This window comes from Amblyraja radiata, chromosome 8 (assembly GCF_010909765.2).
Source record: "Amblyraja radiata isolate CabotCenter1 chromosome 8, sAmbRad1.1.pri, whole genome shotgun sequence".
Classification (NCBI taxonomy): domain Eukaryota; kingdom Metazoa; phylum Chordata; class Chondrichthyes; order Rajiformes; family Rajidae; genus Amblyraja; species Amblyraja radiata.
The window spans coordinates 20,648,459-20,670,223 of record NC_045963.1 but is presented as its reverse complement, the minus strand read 5'-3'; the positions used below and the strand labels follow the sequence as shown (position 1 = coordinate 20,670,223).

The 21,765-nt window shown below is 41.3% G+C and overlaps 1 protein-coding gene across 1 annotated transcript in view; it reads left to right on the top strand.

Moving 5' to 3' along the window:
- The window catches only part of LOC116975938 (spermatogenesis-associated protein 7 homolog), a 75,587-nt gene that overhangs the window by 42,640 nt on the left and 11,182 nt on the right, over nucleotides 1-21,765 (top strand). Inside the window, exons 8-10 of the mRNA XM_033025355.1 lie at nucleotides 1,493-1,560; nucleotides 2,766-2,843; nucleotides 4,678-4,735. Coding sequence (XP_032881246.1) covers nucleotides 1,493-1,560; nucleotides 2,766-2,843; nucleotides 4,678-4,735 — 204 coding nt within the window. The remainder of the gene's footprint in view (nucleotides 1-1,492; nucleotides 1,561-2,765; nucleotides 2,844-4,677; nucleotides 4,736-21,765) is intronic.

The window sequence follows — 21,765 nt, the reverse complement described above, 5'->3', positions numbered from 1 at the left end:
TGTGCACGTTCTCCCTGTGACTGTGCAAGTCTTCCTTGGGTGCTCCATTTTCCTCTCGCTTCTACCCTGTTGCAGGTCGATGGTAGGTGGATATGAGTAGACTGGAGGTCTGTGAGAGAGAGAGAACAGGGAAATACATTTGTAAATTGAATTAATGGGCTGGCTCTGAGAGTTGGCAAGGACTCAGTGTTCCAATCACCTTTAGATGAATACATTTAATGAGAGTGATGGAGGACAGGGTGCTATTGCTAGATGGCAAGGCTACATTCAGCTAATAGAGCAACAAATAAGCTCTAAAACCATTGCTGTCTCTTTCATGTTATGGTCAGCTTTTGTTAATGTTGATATTGCAGTCGTGAGAATCTGTGAGAACTGATTCAAGAATCTATACCTCAAAGAAAATTCTCAGTGTTTGTCCATGCCATAGACCAATTGAGGCAATCTCCACAGTTATTCATTTCCCATGGGAGCAGAGAACCGCAGCAAATCACTTGGCAACAAATGATAAGATGCATGGTTCAGCGCATCTCGTACCACTGCAGAAAATGAAGGACTTGCTTGAATCAGCAGTTTAAGAGGATTCTAACTGAGATAGTAGGAGCAACGAATGCAGTAAGGAGATGCTCTTTAACGCAGAATTTGGAGTCAATCTATGAAGGAACAATCTCAGGATACAGATTCAGTGATAGCCTTCAGAAGAGAATTGGACCAGTACTTCGAGGAATGAAAATGAGAAGGATTGAGAGAAAGACCAGAGAGGTAGGACCAAATGTATCATTCTCTGAAAGATTCATCAAATGTTCTCTTCCTGTTTTATGCTATTCAACACTTCTATATTAGTAAAATCTCAAATGGTTGTTTAATTCTTTGGGCATTTTCTCTGAGTTGAGGTTTAACCGCAGCATCTGAGAGAGTGGCATTCGTAACAATGCTCGTACATTTACCAAATTACCATCTAGATTTAACGAGCAAACATAACAATACTTCTGCTTTCCAGTCTTGATAACTGTTGTTACAGCTTCTGCTGCAAGTTTGACACTTCTTGCAGTACTTTGGCATGTTTCTTGTAGTGGGTGGAGATGTGAAATGAAGAAGATAGATTTCTACCTGGTAGAGTTTATCATTATCAAAATTATATTCATTCTACATACACTGCAACCAACCCTAGTGTACAATTAAAAAACAATTAATATTGAGTGACCTCTTTTACAGTAAAGCTGTAGGTTAAAGGATGCAGGCGCAGTAGAACAAGATGCTTATACTGTGCTGGAGAACTCCCACCTGCAGTGTCCGGATGATATTTCATGTAATGATTAGCATAATTTTCCCACAAGGTAAAAAATACTTTAACCAGCCATTTTTATGATTATTAAATTAGGCTCTTTTTAACTTAATTACTGAAGAAACTCTTTAAATTTCCACAGGGTAAAGTTAATGGGATTATTTTAATGGATTATATTATTTGTGATTTTTTTTTTGTTTATAAATGCAGCAATGCAGTCCTACAAGACTGGCTAAGAAAATGCAAAGATCACCTTTAGCAAAATCAATGTTGGCATGGTAAGGCAGATTTTTAAATCTCACGTTTGTACAATAAATACAGAATGTATAATGACTTCCCAATTGGCCATATAATAGATTGTAAAACCAAGCATGTTAACACCAGAATTTGTAAACCAGTACTGCCTGCAAGCACCACTAGGATTGAGGAATTATGGCCCACCTACACAGTTAATGTTTCAAAGTTAAATTACTTCCTTTCAAAAGATTTGTTTGAGAAAGAACTGCAGATGCTGGAAAAATCGAAGTTAGACAAAAATGCTGGAGAAACTCAGCGGGTGAGGCAGCATCTATGGAGCGAAGGGATAGGTGACATTTCAGGTCGAGACCCTTCTTCAGACTGATGTGGAGGTGGGGGGGGGGGGGCGGGAAGAAGAAAGGAAGAGGCGGTGACAGCAGGCTGAGGGAGAGCTGGGAAGGGGAGCGGAAGGAGGGAGAAAGCAAGGACAACCTGAAATTGGAGAAGTCGATGTTCATACCGCTGGGGTGTAAACTGCCCAAGCGAAATATAAGGTGCTGCTCCTCCAATTTGCGGTGGGACTCACTCTGGCCTTGGAGAAAGGTCGGATTCGGAATGGGAGGGGGAGTTGAAGTGCTGGGCCACCGGCAGATCAGGTTGGTTAGTTGGTTAATCCTTTCAAAAGATCATCAGTCTGAAATGTTAATTCTGTTGGTCTCTTCATCTTTTCACAGATGCTGTGCTTTTCTTGTATTTGTTCCACCATTTACATTTTCTAGAATCTGCTCTGCTTTGCTTTTGAATTACTTAGCACACGAGGAATATTAGGAACCTCTTCAGGAAAGACATCGCGGGCTGTATTTTTTTCATGGAGTTTCACCAAGGATATGACAGGATGTCACTTCCTCCACATAAATATTCCTCTGATTCTTCTGTTTTTCAAAGACAATGTTTGAACACTGCAGTGTGAACATTTACATTAAATCAATATGGGTGGCAGGATACTGCAAAAAACATTGGATTCAGCTTTTTCAAATCGCCAGAGTAAATGATATCAGAACAGGGGAAGGCTGGTCAACATTTTTTTAGCCTGGTATTATATCTGGAGAATCTACAAGTCTTTCCTTTTTGAGGTGTAGTGCACATACTGGATACAGTATTTAAACAGGATCTGACCAAACCATGTCAGTTTGATCAACTGTTGCGCAGATTAATAATGCTTTTTTTATATCATGCTTTTATTCAGGGATAACGAACTGAAATATTTACAGTTTCTCAGAGAAGTAACAGATGATATATTGATCAGAGGTTATCATTCCAACAAGTAAGTTAATATAATTTCCTTCCAGCTACAATTTTACAATTGTAATTTTCAGCTACAAATGTAACTACGTTCCAGAGGAGTAATCTTCCAGCTATGAATTAAAGACATGGACTGCCATGCACCAAATAGGACAATCTTTAGTCCAAACACATGCACACTTGTTTCCTCCACAGATGATATGCATTGGTGGACACGGTTGTCTCCCAAGAAGATTTTTTTTTTTTTAAACATTGAATGCTCATCTGTTTCTGTCAATCTGAGTATTTCATCATGCATGCTAATTTTAACTTTTGGTAAAGTATAACACACAAAATATACTTACTCAGCGTTTTCTTTGTACTGATTTGAATGTGGTGGTAGGTACACCACTGGTACTTCAGCAGATGACCATTTATCTGTGTTATTTGGTCCTAAAATCTATGGAGCATCAATTCAACTGGACTTGCTCCACCTTTTTGATTCACAGAAAGTGAGCATCCCAGGAAAGTTCTCTCGTAAGTTGTCCGCAAGTGTAGCTCTTTCCTGAACACCTGCAGTCCATGTAGTCAATGGTTCTGTTGGTGTGAGAGTTCCTGAATTTAGATAGAGATTGCTGTTCTTTCATTATCATCACTACCAATTTAGGATAGTTTGCAGTGACAACTTGCATTTAGTAGTGGTCGTGTCCCAATGTGTCCTTTGCTCGTGATCTTCTTGCTAATTGTAGGTTTGGGTGTTTTGAAAACCTTTACATAGATAATATTAACAACTTTATTAACATCATATTAACAACATTTTTACCAACAAAATTGCCTCTATGCCTTTAACACAAAGAGAGCAATGTAAAGTGCAAAGAAGACACAAGAGATTACAAATGCCGGTATATTGAGTAAGAAACAAAGTACTGGAGGAATTCCAGGCAGCTACAGCTTGTTCAGAACGCTGTTGCTAGAGTTCTAACAAAGACCAAAAAATTTGAACACATTACACCAATTCTTAAATCCTTACATTGGCTCCCTGTATGTCAGAGAATTGATTTTAAAATCCTGCTGCTCACCTATAAATCACTACATGGTTTAGGGCCAAAGTATATCACTGACATGCTTCCATTATATAAGCCTTCTAGACCGCTAAGATCTTCTGAAACCAATCTGCTAGTGATTCCCAGAGTAAATACAAAACATGGGAAAGCAGGATTTAGTTACTATGCATCAAATAGCTGGAATAAACTTCCTGAAGATTTAAGACTTGCCTCAACTTTGACCACTTTTAAAATAAGACTGAAAACTTTTATGTTTACTTTAGCTTTCAGCTAAATCTTAACTACATTGCACTTTTAACTTTTGCACTTTTTATAATGCATTTTTAATTTTGCTTTTCTTTTCTTTTAGTTCCTCTATTTTATTTCATTTTATTATTTCATTTATTGTATGACATGTTTTTATGTGAAGCACTTTGAGTCTGCCTCGTGTATGAAATGTGCTATATAAATAAAGTTGCCTTGCCTTGCCTTGCCTTTAAAAAAAACTGGTAAAGAGGAGCAAGGAGAAGGGGTGGCTTTTTGCCTCACCCCTACCAGCGTTCTCCCCTCCACTCCATCAGTCTAAAGAAGATTCCCAACCCTAGATGACATCTGTCTATTTCCCTCCACAGATGCTGAATTCCTCCAGCACTTTGTCTTTTACTTAATGTAGAGTCAGGAGTCAAGTGTGTTTAATTATCATATGTACCAGCAAATGAACAATGAACATCTTACTCGCTGCATCTTAATAGGCCCCAACAACACAATAATAATTGTGCAATTGTAGTTAAAATTAAATTAAATCTCTCTTTTTTTTTCTCCATACTTTTACAGGATCCTGGAAAATGTTTTCAAAAGACACATTGAAAGAAACAAATACCACCTTAATGAGGTAAACTACTGTTGAACTGCCCTAGGAAGATGTAAAATTAATTTAATAGATGGGGTGGGATGGAATAAGATAATTTATTGTCACATTTGACTCGGCACAGTGAGATTCTTTGCTTGTATACCCACCGTATACAAATAGCGGCCACATACGTCGCTGGCAACGTTCCAAAATACGCCGGCTCCTCCTTTTGTTCTCCCCCCCCCTTTTCCTGATGTTGGATGAATACATGAGAGCCCAAATGTTAGGGAACCAGTGAGATTGTCTAGGCCAAAAGAAACAGCAATAAAGGCACTATAACATTTGCACTGTCAGCCTGAGGGGCTAGAAGAGGAAATGTGCAGACAATTTTCTATGTCCAAAAACAAATAATGGGAAATTTCAACTAGTCTAATAATTCAATTTGCAGTAGTTTTGGAAAAGGGTAACGATAGGTCATTCTGAGAAATTACTCCACCAATGCGGACTGTAAGCAGTTCCTTGTAGGCAAGTCAGTGCCAGACCAATGGAAGATGTTCAAGGAAGACATAGAGTGCAGAGCAAATGTGTTCTTTGTAAGAAAACCTGGTTACTTCCCAAAGGAGACATAAGGAACTGCAGATGGTGGAATCTTGAGCAAAACACAAAGTGCTGGAGGAACTCAGCAGGTCAGACGGCATCTGGGGAGGGAATGGACTGGTGACGTTTTTGATCGGGACCCTTCTTCTGACCCTCCTTCAGCTAACTCCAAAATCCAGACCACCTAGTTATCGAGAAGCATAGTTGGCATGAGGCATAAAAGGGAAGCTGCTAAATGTAAAGGTAGTTGGGAAGGCAGAAAAAGTGTGTAATATATCATGGCATGTAAAATTGTGGAAAATACTTAAAGGAATATATGTCCATGTGTATTGAAAAAAACAGCTGACCACATGCAGTAAAGGTTCATTAGTCCGATTACTCTTCATATTTCCCTTTGGTCTTGAAATTATTCCACCTCATACATGACCTTTAATTATTTTTTCTCATTAGTCTACACTAAGCAGTAAAATATAGTAGATATTTACCTACCAGTAAATGGGTTGCCAAGGAATGGGTGACGTGTCAGGTCCAAACCTATCTTCAGACAGAGAGTCTGACTCAGTCTGAAGAAGGGTTTCGACCCGAAACGTCACCCGTTCCCTCTCTCCAGAGATGCTGCCTGTCCCGCTCAGTTACTCCAGCATGTTGTGTCTATCTTTGGAGGGGAGCCCCACTGTGACAGAGAGAATGTGCAAACTCCACACAGACACCAGAGGTCAGGATTATATCATAATCCCCGCAGTGCAGAGCTAACCCTGACAGATGTAAAGTATTAACCTTTGTCTCTGAATAGACAAGCGTTGTGTCCACTTGTCTGTGGCAAGGTAGACGACCGCACAATGAGTGCATCTTGGCAACTGTGGAGAATTATTAACACACCTGCAGAAAGTTCTTGCAGCAAAGCATGCTGATGGAGTGTAAATCCTTTTAGTACTGAATGCACATAAATAATCCGGGAGGTGTGATTTCTGCGTTCATGGCCATCATGACCATTTTCAGTTGTTATGCATTGGTCAGAGCTACATATTCAATTGCCCCCTCATTTCAATTGGTCACATTCATGGCAACTTTATATAATGAGTTGCCCTGGAAGTAAGGTATTTGCTGTTTGCCTGGGATATTTGTGCATAGCTGACTGTAAATTCTTTCCTTTGATCCCACTTCTGTTCACAGAGCTCCAAGGCTGAGAGTAGTTACCTTTAATTATTGCCTCACAGCAACTTGCCAGCATTCCTTGACCAGATGTAATTGTCCTTGAGAATGTGGTTGCACAACACTTACTCAAATTTGCAGTTTCAAGATTTTAATCTAGTGTAGATTAAGGAACCAAATCAGGCTGGGATGGGAAATTAAGTATGTTGGTAACTCCTACTCTAGTCCCTCGGGTTAAAAGAAGTAATGTTTGGGGAAATGTGCTAGAGTAACTGAGGCAGCATCTCTAGAGAACAAGGATAGGCGACGTTTTGGGTCATGACCCATCTGGAGGATCAAGATTGAAGTAAATGGATGCTTGATGATTAACATAGACTCAGTGGGCTGAAGGGGTTTGTTCCTGTGCATTCTATTATTGAGCTTTTTTAGTGAAGTGCAATAGTGTATCTTGTAGATGGTATAAACTATGGCTGTGACGTTCCAGCTTTGAAGAGAGTAAATGTTTTAAGGTGCCAGGCAATCAGACTCTTTTATTCAGAAAGCATGAGATGTTTCTCATTGGCCTTGCCTCCTGCCCATCAGATCTGTTGAATTTGCAGAGACAACCTTAAACATCCAACTGTTTATACAATACTATACAATAATACTTTATTAGCCAAGTATGTTTTGCAATAAATGCGGAATTTTATTTGCCAAGTCAGTCATACATATAAAAAGCAATGGAACACACAAAATACATTTTAACATGATCATCCACCACAGTGACTCCTCCACATTCCTCATTGAGATGTAAGGCGAAAAAAAGTTCAATCCCCTTCTTTGTTCTCCCGCGGTCGGGGGCCTCGAGCCTTCCGTTGACCGGACGATCATGACTCCCGTAGCCGGCAGCATTTGGGCCCTACACGTCGGGGCGATCAGCTCCCACATCGGGGGGGATGTCAGCTCCCCCGCGCCGGGCGATCGGACCTCGGGTCGGGGCTGGTCGAACCTCTGCGTCGTTGGAGCTCCCGACTCGGCCTCTCCAGGGACTGCAAGCTCTCAACGTAAAGTCCACAGGCAAGGGATCGGCTCCGATGTTAAGTCCATGCCCCGCGGTGGGGCCCCAAGGTCAGTCCGAAGAGGATGTTAGGTCGCAGAACGACCGGAGATACGATCCGGAAAACAATTGCATCTCCGGCAGGGTAAGAGATTGGAAAAAAAGTTTTCACCGACCCTCTCCCCCTCCCACTACCCACACATAAAACAAACCGTAGAACATTTACACCAAATTTTTAAACACACTAAAAAAAAATTTAAAAGACGAAAAGAGGCACAATGTTGGCGGGGCTGCCAATCGTGCCGCGCCCCCCAGGTGGTACTTATCACTTCAATTCACCATTCTAAACAACTCGTAATCTTTTTATGGTCTCAATCGTCATCTTATTAAATGGTTTCAGAGACTGTGGCCTACTCTGCTCTCAATACACATTTTGTTTTATGATATCCATAGATTATATAATGCATGTGTTATTATCAACTTTAATAAATTGATGTGCAGATTAAACGGCCATAGCGGAGAAATTGCAGGGGCACAAGTGATATGTAGGAATGTCATAGTTAGATCCTTAATAATCCTTTGAAGTGGAAGGAGGGGGGGGGGCTTTGTTGCTGGGTGGGGCTGGGGAGTGTGATGCTGGGCGGGAGAGGATGTTGTGGGCGTTGGGGTGGGGGTGATGCTGTGGGGGCTGCAGGGTGTGCGGTGCTGTTGAGGAGTGATGCTGTGTTGGGGGCGGGGTGATGCTGGTAGGGGAGGGGGTTGATACTGAGGAGGGAGGAGATGTTGTGGGAAAAGTGGGTGGGGAGGGGAGGTTGATGTTGCAGTCCCGAAGCATGAAATAATATTACTGCTATCACTGTTCCACTCTACCATTGGAGTGTAGCATTGGTTCAGTGGGTGTTTATTATCACATGTACAGACGTACAGTGGAATTGTTTCTTTGCATACAGTTCAGTAAAGTATTGCCATATCTAATCCCCATACAATCCCAAGATTAGACCAAAGTGTATAGAAGTAGTCCACTGAGACCGATAGCAGGAATCACCAGGTTTTGGCACCATTTTCAAAGTCCAGCCCCGTCCAGTCCTCTGGAGTGGGCTCAGTCTTCTGGAGCAGCGCCCGAACCAGGTGAGCCCCAGACCTCTAGCCGGCCTCTCCGTCTGGATTGTCTAGCGAACCGTCGTCCCTCTCCTCACCCGGCCACCTTCAGCTTCTGCACCCCTGCTGCAATGCCTCCCGCAGCCAACCTTCAGGGTAAGACCCTGGTTCACTCTCTTACCGGCCCATTGCTCTTGCGTCCACCAACGCCGGCTCCCTCCACCCTCCTCTCTGGTTCTCCGGTCCTCGCTGGACAAGCAGGAACAGAATGAGTCAAATCCACAACCTGCAGACACATCAGATTGTGGGTTGACAGTCAATGAGGGCATGGGGGGACCGCTGTGAGGATGGGGGGGTGGGGGAAGTGCAATGGAGGTCCCTGTGTGGGGAAACCGATGTGGAGTAGGAGGGGGGGGGAGAGAACAAAGGAGGAACTGGCGTACATTGACATTAAAGTATTCCATTCCATAATCAGATTGGTGAGTCCATCTTTGGGTATTAGCATTCCACAACTCTCAAGCAAACCCTCTCCACCCCCCCTGTCCACCCAGCCATTCTAGAAATTTGTCAGCCGGACACAGTGAGGCAAAGATACCAATTAAGAATACCATATTAAGAAATGCATCCCCTGAAGGTAGCATTTCAATTGCTACACAATATGTCAGTTTCCGTACACTGCCTTTGAATTTTTGTGCATGATGATAAGAAAAGTATTTGCAGCTGAAGATGAATTTCCAGACAATTAGATTAGAAAATCAACTGCTATCCTGAAGCATTTTCATTCATGTATTCATTTAATAATGCAGCTTATGTGTTTAATAATGCAAACATTTTTCATGCATTTTATGTTACATGTTTAAATTACAATGGGTAGGAATGTGAGAAGATACAAGCATTCTTGATGCTCACTGGAGCTAACTATTTAATTTGTCTCCCTCTTAGTTGTTGGACATGTTGCGGGTCAAGCTGTCTATATTATCATGCTCAAATGCTTGCTGTACACTTTGGTTCATTAGCACATGGTATTGAATAACTTAAAGCTTTAAAGATCTGCACATCTGTTGTGCTTCGTTCATTAAAGCTTCCAAAAATTGTTAACCCGGCATTTATCTCATTTGTTCAGACTCAGCACTGCATGAGACTGTACTTTTGACCTCATCAATAGGCTGTTTCCCTGCTGGAGAGTTGTCATTCGATGAAGTGATACATGTTACTCAGATGTTGTAATTCAGTGTGCCCTGTTTCCTGTCTTCTTCCTTTCCACTGCTTCACTACCTTCATTACCTTCTAACTACTGCCATTCATTACCAGCTGAAGGTTGACATCTGGCACCTGTGGCTATTAACCAAAGTGACAGTAACTTAACAACGTTTAAACAATGCCAATGGATTCTCTGCTCACTGCTCACTTTACTATCCTGTTGGTTCCGAGAAATAATTATTTATGAATAATCCTGGAGTATTCCTTAGCATTGTTCGAACAAAGCACAAAAGGCCTTGGGCTTGGAATGTGCCCATCCTCGGCCACTTCCATTGCCAGCATGAGGCCAACTGCAAACTAGAGGAACAGCACCTCATACTCTGCATGGGTAATCTATAACCCGATGGCATAAACATTGAATTCTCCAAGTTCAGTTAACTCACATCCCCTCTGTCCCTTTTTTCTCCTATCTGGTCAGCTGGTGTGGACAAGTTGGGCCGAAGGGCCTTTTCCACTGTGTATGGCTCCATCTACCCTGGTTCTCTCACTCACTCCCTTCTTCCCACCTTTCCCTCCAGCCCCCTATCACCGCACATTCCTCCCCCTGGATCCCTGCCCCATCCATTGCTCACCCCTCATTTCCCTCTGCTGCTCCTGCCTGCCACCAATTCTCATTTGGAGATGGGGAAAGCAATTCAACACATTGATGTAGAAGTTAATCATTGATTAAACATTGCTAAAACCGCAATATCAGAGCATAAGCGCATAGAAAGCATTTTATCGGGTTGCATCACAGCATGGTTTGGGAGCAGCTCCATCCTAGACCGCAAGAAATTGCAGAGTTGTGGACGTAGCTGAGATCATCATGCAAACCAACCTCCCTTCCGTTGACTCAATCCACATTTCACGCTGTCTCGACAAGGCCACCAGCATAATCAAGGGCCAGTCTCACCCTGGCCACGACCTCTTCTCCCTTCTCTCAGCAGGCAAGAGGTACAGAAGTGTGAAAATGCAGGCCTCCAGATTCAGAGATAGTTTCTTCCCAGCTGTGATCAGGCAACTGAATCCATCCTTCACCAACTACCATTCACCTCATTGGAGACCTTTAGCTATCTTTAATCAGACTTTGCTGGACTTCAACTTGAACTAAACATGATTCATTTTATCCTATATCTGTACCCTGTGGATAGCTTGATTGTAATCATGCAGTCTTGTCACTGACTGGATAGCACGCAACAAAAAAAGTTTTTCTCTGTCCCTTGGCACACGTGACAATAATAGACTAAACTAAACTGTGCTTCATGAACTCCACTTCAGAACTTCAGTAGGACGGAAGTAGATATCAAATAAAGCTCTGCTTATTCCGAACCAATTTACAAGATTAAACTCACAACAGGTGTTGAATACATAAACAATAGCCGTCATGCTTTATTTTCCTTTATATGTTATATATAGAGTGTTACACAACAGCAACAATTAAACTTTGATTTGGCATGATTAACTCAAATATGGAGACCATAGCAGACTGCCATGAATAAATCATGACCGTCTCTTGTGGATCCATCTTCAAGGAATATCTATAAATACGTTTTACATAGTTCACAGAATAAAAGAATGACATGTTAAGAAACTATTTGAGAAGTAATCCATTTCCATAAGAAATTACTGTTTCTCAGCTATGCATCTATGTACAGGTATGTTAGAATGCGTATTAAGTAATTCCTCGGTTCAGAAGGATCATACATGCATTTCTCTATCTCCTCATATTGTAGTTATATTCAATTAAATCATAATTTTGGCGTGTTTAGATGCTTTTGCATTACGGGGACCTCAGTTCTCTGCCATTATATTAACAACAGAAAAAGCTGGTAGCACTCAATATATCAGGAACCAAATTTTTCCTTACTAATCTCATCTCCCCACCACTGCAAAAAAACAACAAATCAGTGACTACAGGTCGAGAAAAGTTAAGAACACAAATCACAGTCCCAACTAGTTGCATAGACACCTATTGAGATATTTAGTTGTTGATTGCCTAGTGTACATCAGTCTGTCATAGAGAAGCAGAACATTATAATGTTTTCATCAAACTCCCACAGTGCAGTTGTGAGCTTGATTTAAGTTTCTGCTGGTAAGTCAGATGAATTGTGTCTTGGAAGCAGCCATATCATAAAGATAAAACAGGAGGAGGGAAAATGCAATAACATCCTTTCAAACTTGGTGATCATGATCTCTCTGTGCTGCAATCAGTCAAGCATTCATTGGCTTTTCTGTTTAACAGCTGGTCTGACATTCAATCTGCTTGATAGACATAAAATGCTGGAGTAACTCAGCGGGACAGGCAGCATCTCTGGAGAGAAGTAATGGGCAGTTTGGTTAATTACCTACTGTATATTGTGGTGTTTCCCAGAGACTGATATCAGGAGCTGCCATCTTTTTTGATGCATTCTGATCTTTATATGTAGACAGGGATGATGTTTACAAATCATACAAAACTTGAGAATGTAATAAACAATGAAAAGCTTAGTGCATGTGAGCCCCACTTTAAGGCCATTTGGGTTTTCAGAAATTTTCCCTTACGGAATTCATTATTTGTGATTATTGTAGGGTAAGCACTAGTGAGGTGTAATAATTCAATATGGATGTGGAAAGTGCTAATGTGGTGACAGGAAATCACAGACAAAGCCGAACAGGAATTTTATTGATTATGTGTGCACCCATCATTGTAATAGAAATTTGGATCTACTGTTAATTTGTGGAGAATCATCTCATTCTCTTTGTGACCTAATTGTCTTTCTGAATTCCATACTGTAGACCTCGATTTACTGTTAATCAAGTTTCTGAGTAATCTTGTCATCTGATAATATAAAAAATGTACCAAAGTCACACTTGACATGTCAGCTTTGGCTTAATAAATTACGCGACATAATTTATGCATCACGACGCGCGTGCATTACGCGTGCATGGCGTGCATTACGCGTGCATGGCATGCAGTACGCACGCATGGTGCGTGGTGACGTAGGCAGTGACGCACGGTCGCGCTGGGTGCCCCAGGATTTTGGTATTCACAAAATCTTCGTGCGCCACCTGCGTGACTCGCAAATGACAGCCAAGTGGGACAGGCCCTTGAAGGTCACCTGTAATGGATTTCAGGACCACATCACTACATCAATAAAACAGGCAAGCACATGACACATGTGAAGTTTTACATATTCATAGAACTAATGAGTTGAGGTATTAAAAATAAATTGTACAATTTCAAATGATGCATATGAGCAGAGATGCAAATCTAAGTACATTAATTTTTGAAGGCAGGACAAGTTGTTGAGGCAATGAAAATAGTTTGGAGGAATATTGGCGTTATTGAAAGTAGAATAAAGAACAACGGAAATAAATAGTGTTAAATGTTTATAAAATACCAGTTAGGGCTCAGCTGAAAAAAGGTCAGATCTTCCACTGACCAGTGAACTGCCTGAGTTGACTAGTTGATTAGTCTGAATAACGGTCTCAACCCAAAACGTCACCCTTTCCATCTCTCCAGATTGCTGCCTGCCCCATGAAAGTTACTCCAGCATTTTGTGTCTATCTTTGACGAGTTGATTGCCTTTTGAAGCTTGCTCTTACCTGGACATGGTCTCTGCCGTAACCTTCCTGCTGGAAGCTGCTGCCCGCTGACCAGTGAAGTCCAAAATAGTAAAGTGACTTTTCTAATGAAAACTATAGGGTCCCCTTCCAGATGTGCACTGAAAGCTGGTCAAATCAAACCACTGGCTTATCTGCTGTCAGAGCTGTCAAAGTGATTGAATGTCTCTGAATTCACAAACAAGCAAAGATGTTAAGATTGGGAAATAAAACAAATCATGAGAATATAATTAACATTAATTCAACTCAATAAGCAAACCTTGTCATTACACTTCTGTATGGAGTTGCTTCATCCCATTAAAATCTCCTGTGTTAAGTACATGAAGATTTAAACAGAGGAGCATGGTTGCACTGGGAGCTATACGAGCTTGGTATTAATAATGCTTTATTATTGTCAAATGTACAGAGATAAAGTGAAATGTTTTTTTTAACACATGCTGTCTTGTCAAATCAAATTATAATACACGAGTATAATCAAACAATAATGTAATGTAATGAGGCTCACCACTAGTCACATGCCTCCACGAAAAACCATCCACCATCATCCTTTCCTTCTTTCCATGAAGCCAATTTTCTATCCAGTCAGAAAGGTTCTAACCTTCCAGAGCAGCCCACCATGCCGAACCTTGTCAAATGCCTGGCTGAAATCCATATATACAACATCTGCAGCTCTGCCCTCATTAACCTTTTTCATCCCATCTTCAAAAAACTTGTGAGACACTATCTTTCACGTACAAAACCAAGTCAAGAGTCAAGAGTGTTTTATTGTCATATGTCCCAGATAGAACAATGAAATTCTTACTTGCTGCAGCGCAACAGATTATGCAAACATAGTATGATATGACAAACGAGAGAGAGAAAAGAAAAGCTCTGTGTGTATATATATACACACACATACTCACAACATACTCAATCGTGTTGACTATCCCTAATCATCCCTGTCCCTCTAAATGCATGTATATCTTATCCCTCAGAATACTCTCTAGTAACATTCCGACCACCGATGTTAGACTCACTGGCCTGTAGTTCCCAGGCTTTTCCCTGTGGCCCTTCTTAAATAGAGGAACAATACTTGGCATTCTGCAGTCTTCTGACACCATACCCGCATTTAATGATCACTCGTAAATCTCAGCCAGTAAACCTGCAATTTCTTCTCTAGCTTCCCTCAGTGTCCTCGGATATATCTGATCAGGCCCAGGAGATTTGTCTACCTTCATATGTGTTATGATGCTCAGTTCCTCCTCAATCGTGATACTGACTGCCCCAAGTTCCCTAGTCCTTATGTCTTTCTCCATGATAAAAAACAGAGCAGAGATACTCATTTAGGACCTTGCCCATGTCCTGTGGCTCCACACAGAGTTGGTCTCATGATTCCTGAGGGGCCATTAATGTATGTATAACATCTCTTTAGATTATCCTTAATATCTGCCAGAGCTATCTCCTTTTTTAGCTTGCTACTCAGTTCCCAAAATTCCTCCAGGGATACATGATCCCACCTGTCTATACCTGCCCCATGCCTCCATTTTATTCTTGGCCAGAACCTTAATTTCACTCATCATCCAAGCTTCCTTATGCCCACCTGCTTTGCCCTTCACTCTACCAGGAACATGCAGGCCCTAGACTCTTGTCATCACACTTTTAAAAACATCCCACTTTCATTCCCTTCAAATAACCTGCTCCAATCAAACTGAGCAAGTTCCTATCTAATACAGTGGCTTGTAAACGTTTTCATACCCCTTGAACTTTTCCACATTTTGTCATGTTACAACCACAAACATAAATGTATTTTATTGGGATTTTATGTGATAGACCAACACAAAGTGGTGCATAATTGTGAAGTGGAAGGAAAATGATACATGGTTTTCAAATTTTTTTACAAATAAAAAACTGAAAAGTGTGGCGTGCAAAAGTATTCAGCCCCACTGAGTCAATACTTTGTAGAACCACCTTTCGCTGCAATTACAGCTGCAAGTCTTTTGGGGGCATGTCTCTACCAGCTTTGCACATCTAGAGACTGAAATTTTTGCCCATTCTTCTTTGCAAAATAGCTCAAGCTCAGTCAGATTGGATGGAGAGCGTCTGTGAACAGCATTTTTCAAGTCTTGCCAGAGATTCTCAATTGGATTTAGGTCTGGACTTTGACTGGGCCATTCTAACACATGAATATGCTTTGATCTAAACCATTCCATTGTAGCTCTGGCTGTATGTTTAGGGTCGTTGTCCTGCTGGAAGGTGAACCTCCGCCCCAGTCTCAAGTCTTTTGCAGACTCTAACAGGTTTTCTTCCAAGATTGCCCTGTATTTGGCTCCATCCATCTTCCCATCAACTCTGACCAGCTTCCCTGTCCCTGCTGAAGAAAAGCATCCCCACAGCATGATGCTGCCACCACCATGTTTCACAGTGGGGATGGTGTGTTCAGGGTGATGTGCAGTGTTAGTTTTCTGCCACACATAGCGTTTTGCATTTAGGCCAAAAACTTCAATTTTGGTCTCATCTGACCAGAGCACCTTCCTCCACATGTTTGCTGTGTCCCCCACATGGCTTGTGGCAAACTGCAAACGGGACTTCTTATGGCTTTTTTTCAACAATGGCTTTCTTCTTGCCACTCTTCCATAAAGGCCCGATTTGTGGAGTGCACGACTAATAGTTGTCCTGTGGACAGATTCTCCCATCTGAGCTGTGGATCTCTGCAGCTCCTCCAGAGTTACCATGGGCCTCTTGGCTGCATCTCTGATCAATGCTCTCCTTGCCCGGCCTGTCAGTTTTGGTAGGCGGCCATGTCTTGGTAGGTTTGCAGTTGTGCCATACTCTTTCCATTTTCGGATGATGGATTGAACAGTGCTCCGTGAGATGTTCAAAGCTTGGGATATTTTTTTATAACCTAACCCTGCTTTAAACTTCTCCACAACTTTATCCCTGACCTGTCGGTGTGTTCCTTGGGCTTCATGATGCTGTTTGTTCACTAATGTTCTCTAACAAACCTCTGAGGCCTTCACAGAACAGCTGTATTTATACTGAGATTAGATTACACACAAGTGGACTCTATTTACTAATTAGGTGACTTCTGAAGACAATTGGTTGCACTGGATTTTATTTAGGGGTATCAGAGTAAAGGGGGCTGAATACTTTTGCACGCCACACTTTTCAGTTTTTTATTTGTAAAAAAATGTGAAAACCATGTATCATTTTCTTTCCACTTCACAATTATGCGCCACTTTGTGTTGGTCTATCACATAAAATCCCAATAAAATACATTTACGTTTGTGGTTGTAACGTGACAAAATGTGGAAAAGTTTAAAGGGTATGAAAACTTTTGCAAGCCACTGTACCTTCAAAGTTGGCCTAGCCCCAATTTAGAATGTTAACTTGTAAGCCCTTCCTGTCTCTCTGCATAAAATATCTTAAACCTGGTAAAACAGTGATCATTGCAGGTACATTGTTCCTTGAAAGCTGTGTCACAGATGGATAGTGTGGTCAAGAAAGCTTTCAGTACATTGCTTTTCATCAAAGTATAGAAGTTGGGTTGTTATGTTACAATTGTACAAGACATTGGTGAAGCTACTTTAGGACCATTTTGTTCATTTTTGGTCACCCTGCTCTAGGAAGGATGTTATTAAGCTGGAAATAGTGCCGAGAAGATTTGCGAGGATATTGCCAGGAGTTGAGGGCCTGAGCTATAGGGAGAGGTTGGACGGGCTAGAACAACATTCCTAGGAACGTAGGAGGATGAGGGGTGATCTTATAAAGATGTATAAGATCACATAGGGTGAATTCACAGGGTCTAGTACCCAGAATAGGGGAATCAAGAATAAGAAGGCATAGGTTTAAGGTCAGAGGGAAAAGATTTAATAGGAACCTGAGGGGCAATGTTTTCCACACAGAGGGTGGTGGGTATATGGAACTAACTCCCAAAATAGGTAGTTGAGGCAGGTACTATAACAACATTTAAAAGACATTTGGGCATGTCATGGATAGGAAGGGTTTAGAGAGATATGGGCCAAACGTAGACAGGTGGAACTAGTGTAGAAGTGGTATCTTGGTCGGCATTAGCAAGTTGTGCATTCAGTGACTCTAGGCAGGTAGGTTTATTGTTCCCTACAAATAGCCCCTGGAGTATAACTGTGTTGTAGAATATGGGGGGAATTATAATGGGTTGAGTGTAGATGGTCAGAGCAGACTCATGAGCTGAGGGCCTGCCTTCACGCTCTATGACTGTACGACATGTGAAATGTTCTCAGCATGTTACATTGTCTTGATCTGAAACACATTACATTCAAGGATGTTTGATGCAGAAGATTTCAAATATTAAGAGAAGAATTGGATAACTACGGGTTGATTTTACAATATTAGGTGGCGGGGGGGGGGGGGGGGGGGGGGGGGGGGGGGGGGGGGGGGGGGGGAAGCTCAGGAAATTAGTATTAATGAAATAGTTCAATGAATGAGCTGATATGAGCACAACACATTGAATAACAAAATAAAATGCACCAAAGACCAAAAATGATTGTGTAGGAGGACTTACACCGTTTGGGTTTTGGAAATTTCCAAATATTAGGCTGTCTTCTCACCTTCACCATTGTCTTCCCCCAAAATGATTGAGCTCGAATGCTATGTCATCTTCACCATGTAGATATTGGGTCCTGTATTTCACATTGTTTGTAAAAATATGTCGCTAGAAATGTAACAGTTTTTAAGCATGAGCAGAGCTAGGGGTAATGGGGGGACCAAAGGGAAAAATCTTTGAATGGATGGAAGGCAAAAATGATAAAATGTTAAAATGAATTATAATGCAAGGCAAAAATAGGTCAGAGCGGTAATAAAAGCAGTAAATAAATCAGGAGCACCGCCAGAGGGGAACCTCAGCAGTTACAATACAAACATTGCCAGTGGCTGTAACCTAGCCTTTTAAACAAGTCTTTTGCATCACTGAGAGACAAAGTAAAGGACAGGGAAGAAAATAAATAACTATACAATTTACAATTTTATTTGTAACTAGACCAGTGCAGAGCTGTTGGGTCTGCTCCCCCAACACACCTGTTCCCTACCCGTAGCCCCCATGGGAGGCATGGTCCTCCAAGTCAAGCCGTTCCCGAAAGTAAGATTCCGGCACTCCCCTGCCTCCCTCAGCAGTTGCAATAGCAATTCACCCTCCCCCTCCTGTGAGGTGAAAGGTTCAGAGTGTTCCTGTGTCGCAACATTGTATCAAAGTGTGTTGGAAGCCGGCAGGAATGATTTTAACAGTAAAAATCTAGTGAAAGTTGGCATTTTTAAAGCTTTAATCGCGAATAACTTGTGAAATATAGGATGAAATCTTCAGTGAAGCTGATCACTGCTAGCTGAGCCATTCTGATGTCATCAGTTGAAGCTGGTCGTTTTAAATTCAAAGTATTTTGATTTTTTTAAACTTTAATCAGTAATAAGTCGATAATAAAAGCAGTAAATAAATCAGGAGCACAGCCAGAGGAGAACCTAAGCAGTTACAATAAAAACATTGCCAGTGGCTGTAACTTAGTCTTTTAATCAATTATTTTGCATCACTGAGAGACAAAGTAAAGGACAGGGAAGAAAATAAATAACTATACAATTTACAATTTTATTTGTAATAAAATAATCCATCTCTTTTCTTGGTCATTTTAAACCATAATTATACAGTTACCAAATATTTATCAATCATTTAACTGCATGCATAATGCATAATATCTGCATAAAATAACATTTATTTTGTATTATCAAGTAGTACTGCACTTTCTATTCTCAAAATAATTCCCCAGTAAATCAGTCATAAAACCAGACAAACATCATATAAAACTGCTTTTAATTCCAAGTCAAATTAACAATTGCTAATGTAGCTACCAGATGGCATTTATGATCCTTGAGCCAAATTAATTTTCTTTGAGCTAAATTTGTTTGTCTAACGTGATAAATCTTTCTGACAACCACTTTTTCTTGGATCTAAAATCAGCAGTATGGCTAGCATGTGACTGCATAATTAGAAATAGCCAGTCAGATGTGTTATAAAGACATACATAACATTTTCAATTTCAGTAGCTGCAGACAATACTTTTGTGCACACCAATGTTTTTTTAAAGGTATGATCTCTAGATAAACCATATTGTTGGGAAAGAAATTTAATGTTAAAGGGGAGCGAAGTAGGCATAAGATAATAGTGTTATAAAGTAGAAAAAAACAGTAAGGTTTGAACTGGCATCACAAACTATGGAAGAAAACCTGAAGACGCCCTTTAATTAATTTCAAATTATGTAGATAATAGCTGTTATTCAGTCCTATCATTGTAACTAAGGATATACATTTCATTCCTCTCATATCCTTTTATGGTTTTGATATTAGCATTAGAAGTTGTGTGCACACATGATTACATTTTGACCACAGATGAATAATACCTTTCTTGAAGAGGTTGTAACAACAGATGAACAGTAATACAGCATGGAAACAGACCCTTCAGCCCAATCTGTTCATGTTGATCAAGATGGTCTTCAAATTTGCCTGCATATGGCTCATATCCCTCTACACCCTACCTATCCATGTACCTAACCAAATGGCCTCTAAATTTATTTTCCCTGCCTTAGATACATTCTCTGCTAGCTAGTTCCATATGTACACTGCCCTTTGTTGCCTGTCAGATTCCTATTAAATCTTTTTCCTTTCATCTTAAACATATGGCTTCTAGGTTTTGATTCCCTGAACATGGGGAAAAAGGAATATAAGCATTCACATTATCTCTGCCCCTCATGATTTTATATACCTCCGTAAGATCATCGCTCAGTCACCAATGCTCCAAGGAATAAAGTCCTAGCCTACTTAACCTTTCCCTTTAAGTCAGGCCCTCAAGTCCTGGCAACATCCTCATGAATCTTCGTTGCACTCTTTCCAACATAATGATGTATTTTCCATACAGGGCAATCAAAATTGTACACAATATACCGAGTACAGCCTTATCAATGTCTTGTACAACTGCAACATAACGTCCCAACTCTTATACTTAATGGATAAATGGTGAACAATGGGTCTAGCATTAATCCCTGTGGCACACAAGTAGTCAGAGGCCTCCAATTCAAAAACAGATTCCACCCGCATCCTCTGATTCCTGCCATCAAGTTAATTATGTATCCAGAAAGCTAGCTCCCCTTGGATACCATGTGATCTTCCAGTTAAGCCTACCATGCAGGAACTCACCAAAGGCTTGCTAAAGTCAAAATTGACATTATCTCATCAATCCTTTTGGTTATCTCTTCAAAAAGAAAGTCCAAACCCACAATGTCACCTAGCCATGTCTTCCAGAGATGTTACCCAACCACACAAGTTCCCCCAGCACTTTGTGTTATTTAAAAAAAAATCTAACAGTTTTGTTAGACATGATTTCACACACACAAAGATATGCTAACTATCCTCAATCAATCTCTGCTGAACAAGATGTTAGTAGAAGGTACACAAAAATGCTGGAGAAACTCAGCAGGTGCAGCAGCATCTATGGAGCGAAGGAAATAGGCAACGTTTCGGTTTCGAAACCGAAGGGTTTCGGCCCGAAACGTTGCATATTTCCTTCGCTCCATAGATGCTGCTGCACCCGCTGAGTTTCTCCAGCATTTTTGTGTACCTTTGATTTTTCAACATCTGCAGTTCCTTCTTAAACAAGATGTTAGTAGATCCTGTCCCTCAGAATCCCCTCTGTAACTTATTCATCATTGTTTTCAGGATTACCATTCTCTACGACCCTAGCTTCTCTTTGCTACACTTCTTAAATAACTGTACATTACCCACTCCCTGTCGTCTCATTTATGTGCACAAAATTTCTTGTTTGGCCCCTGACTCTTGAGTATAATTAATATTGCTGTGTCTCATCCCACCCTTCCCCATTGAGCTTTAGACAGTCCTGGTGCCATAGACCTGGTTGATCCTGCTGCCCTTTGATAGGTCATCCATCCACAACAGTATCCAAAGAGGGTACACAAAATTTCTGGGGAAACTCAGCGGGTGCAGCAGCATCTATGGAGCGAAGGAAATAGGCGACGTTTCGGGCCGAAACCCTTCTTCAGACTGATGGGGGGTGGGGGGGGGGGAGAAGGAAGGAAAAGGGGAGGAGGAGGAGGAGCCCGAGTGCGGGCGGATGAGAGGGTGGGAGGAGACAGCTAGAGGGTTAAGGAAGGGGAGGAGACAGCAAGGGCTAGCAAAATTGGGAGAATTCAATGTTAATGCCATCCGGACGCAAGGTCCCCAGACGGAATATGAGGTGCTGTTCCTCCAATTTCCGCTGTTGCTCACTCTGGCAATGGAGGAGACCCAGGACAGAGAGGTCGGATTGGGAATGGGAGGGGGAGTTGAAGTGCTGAGC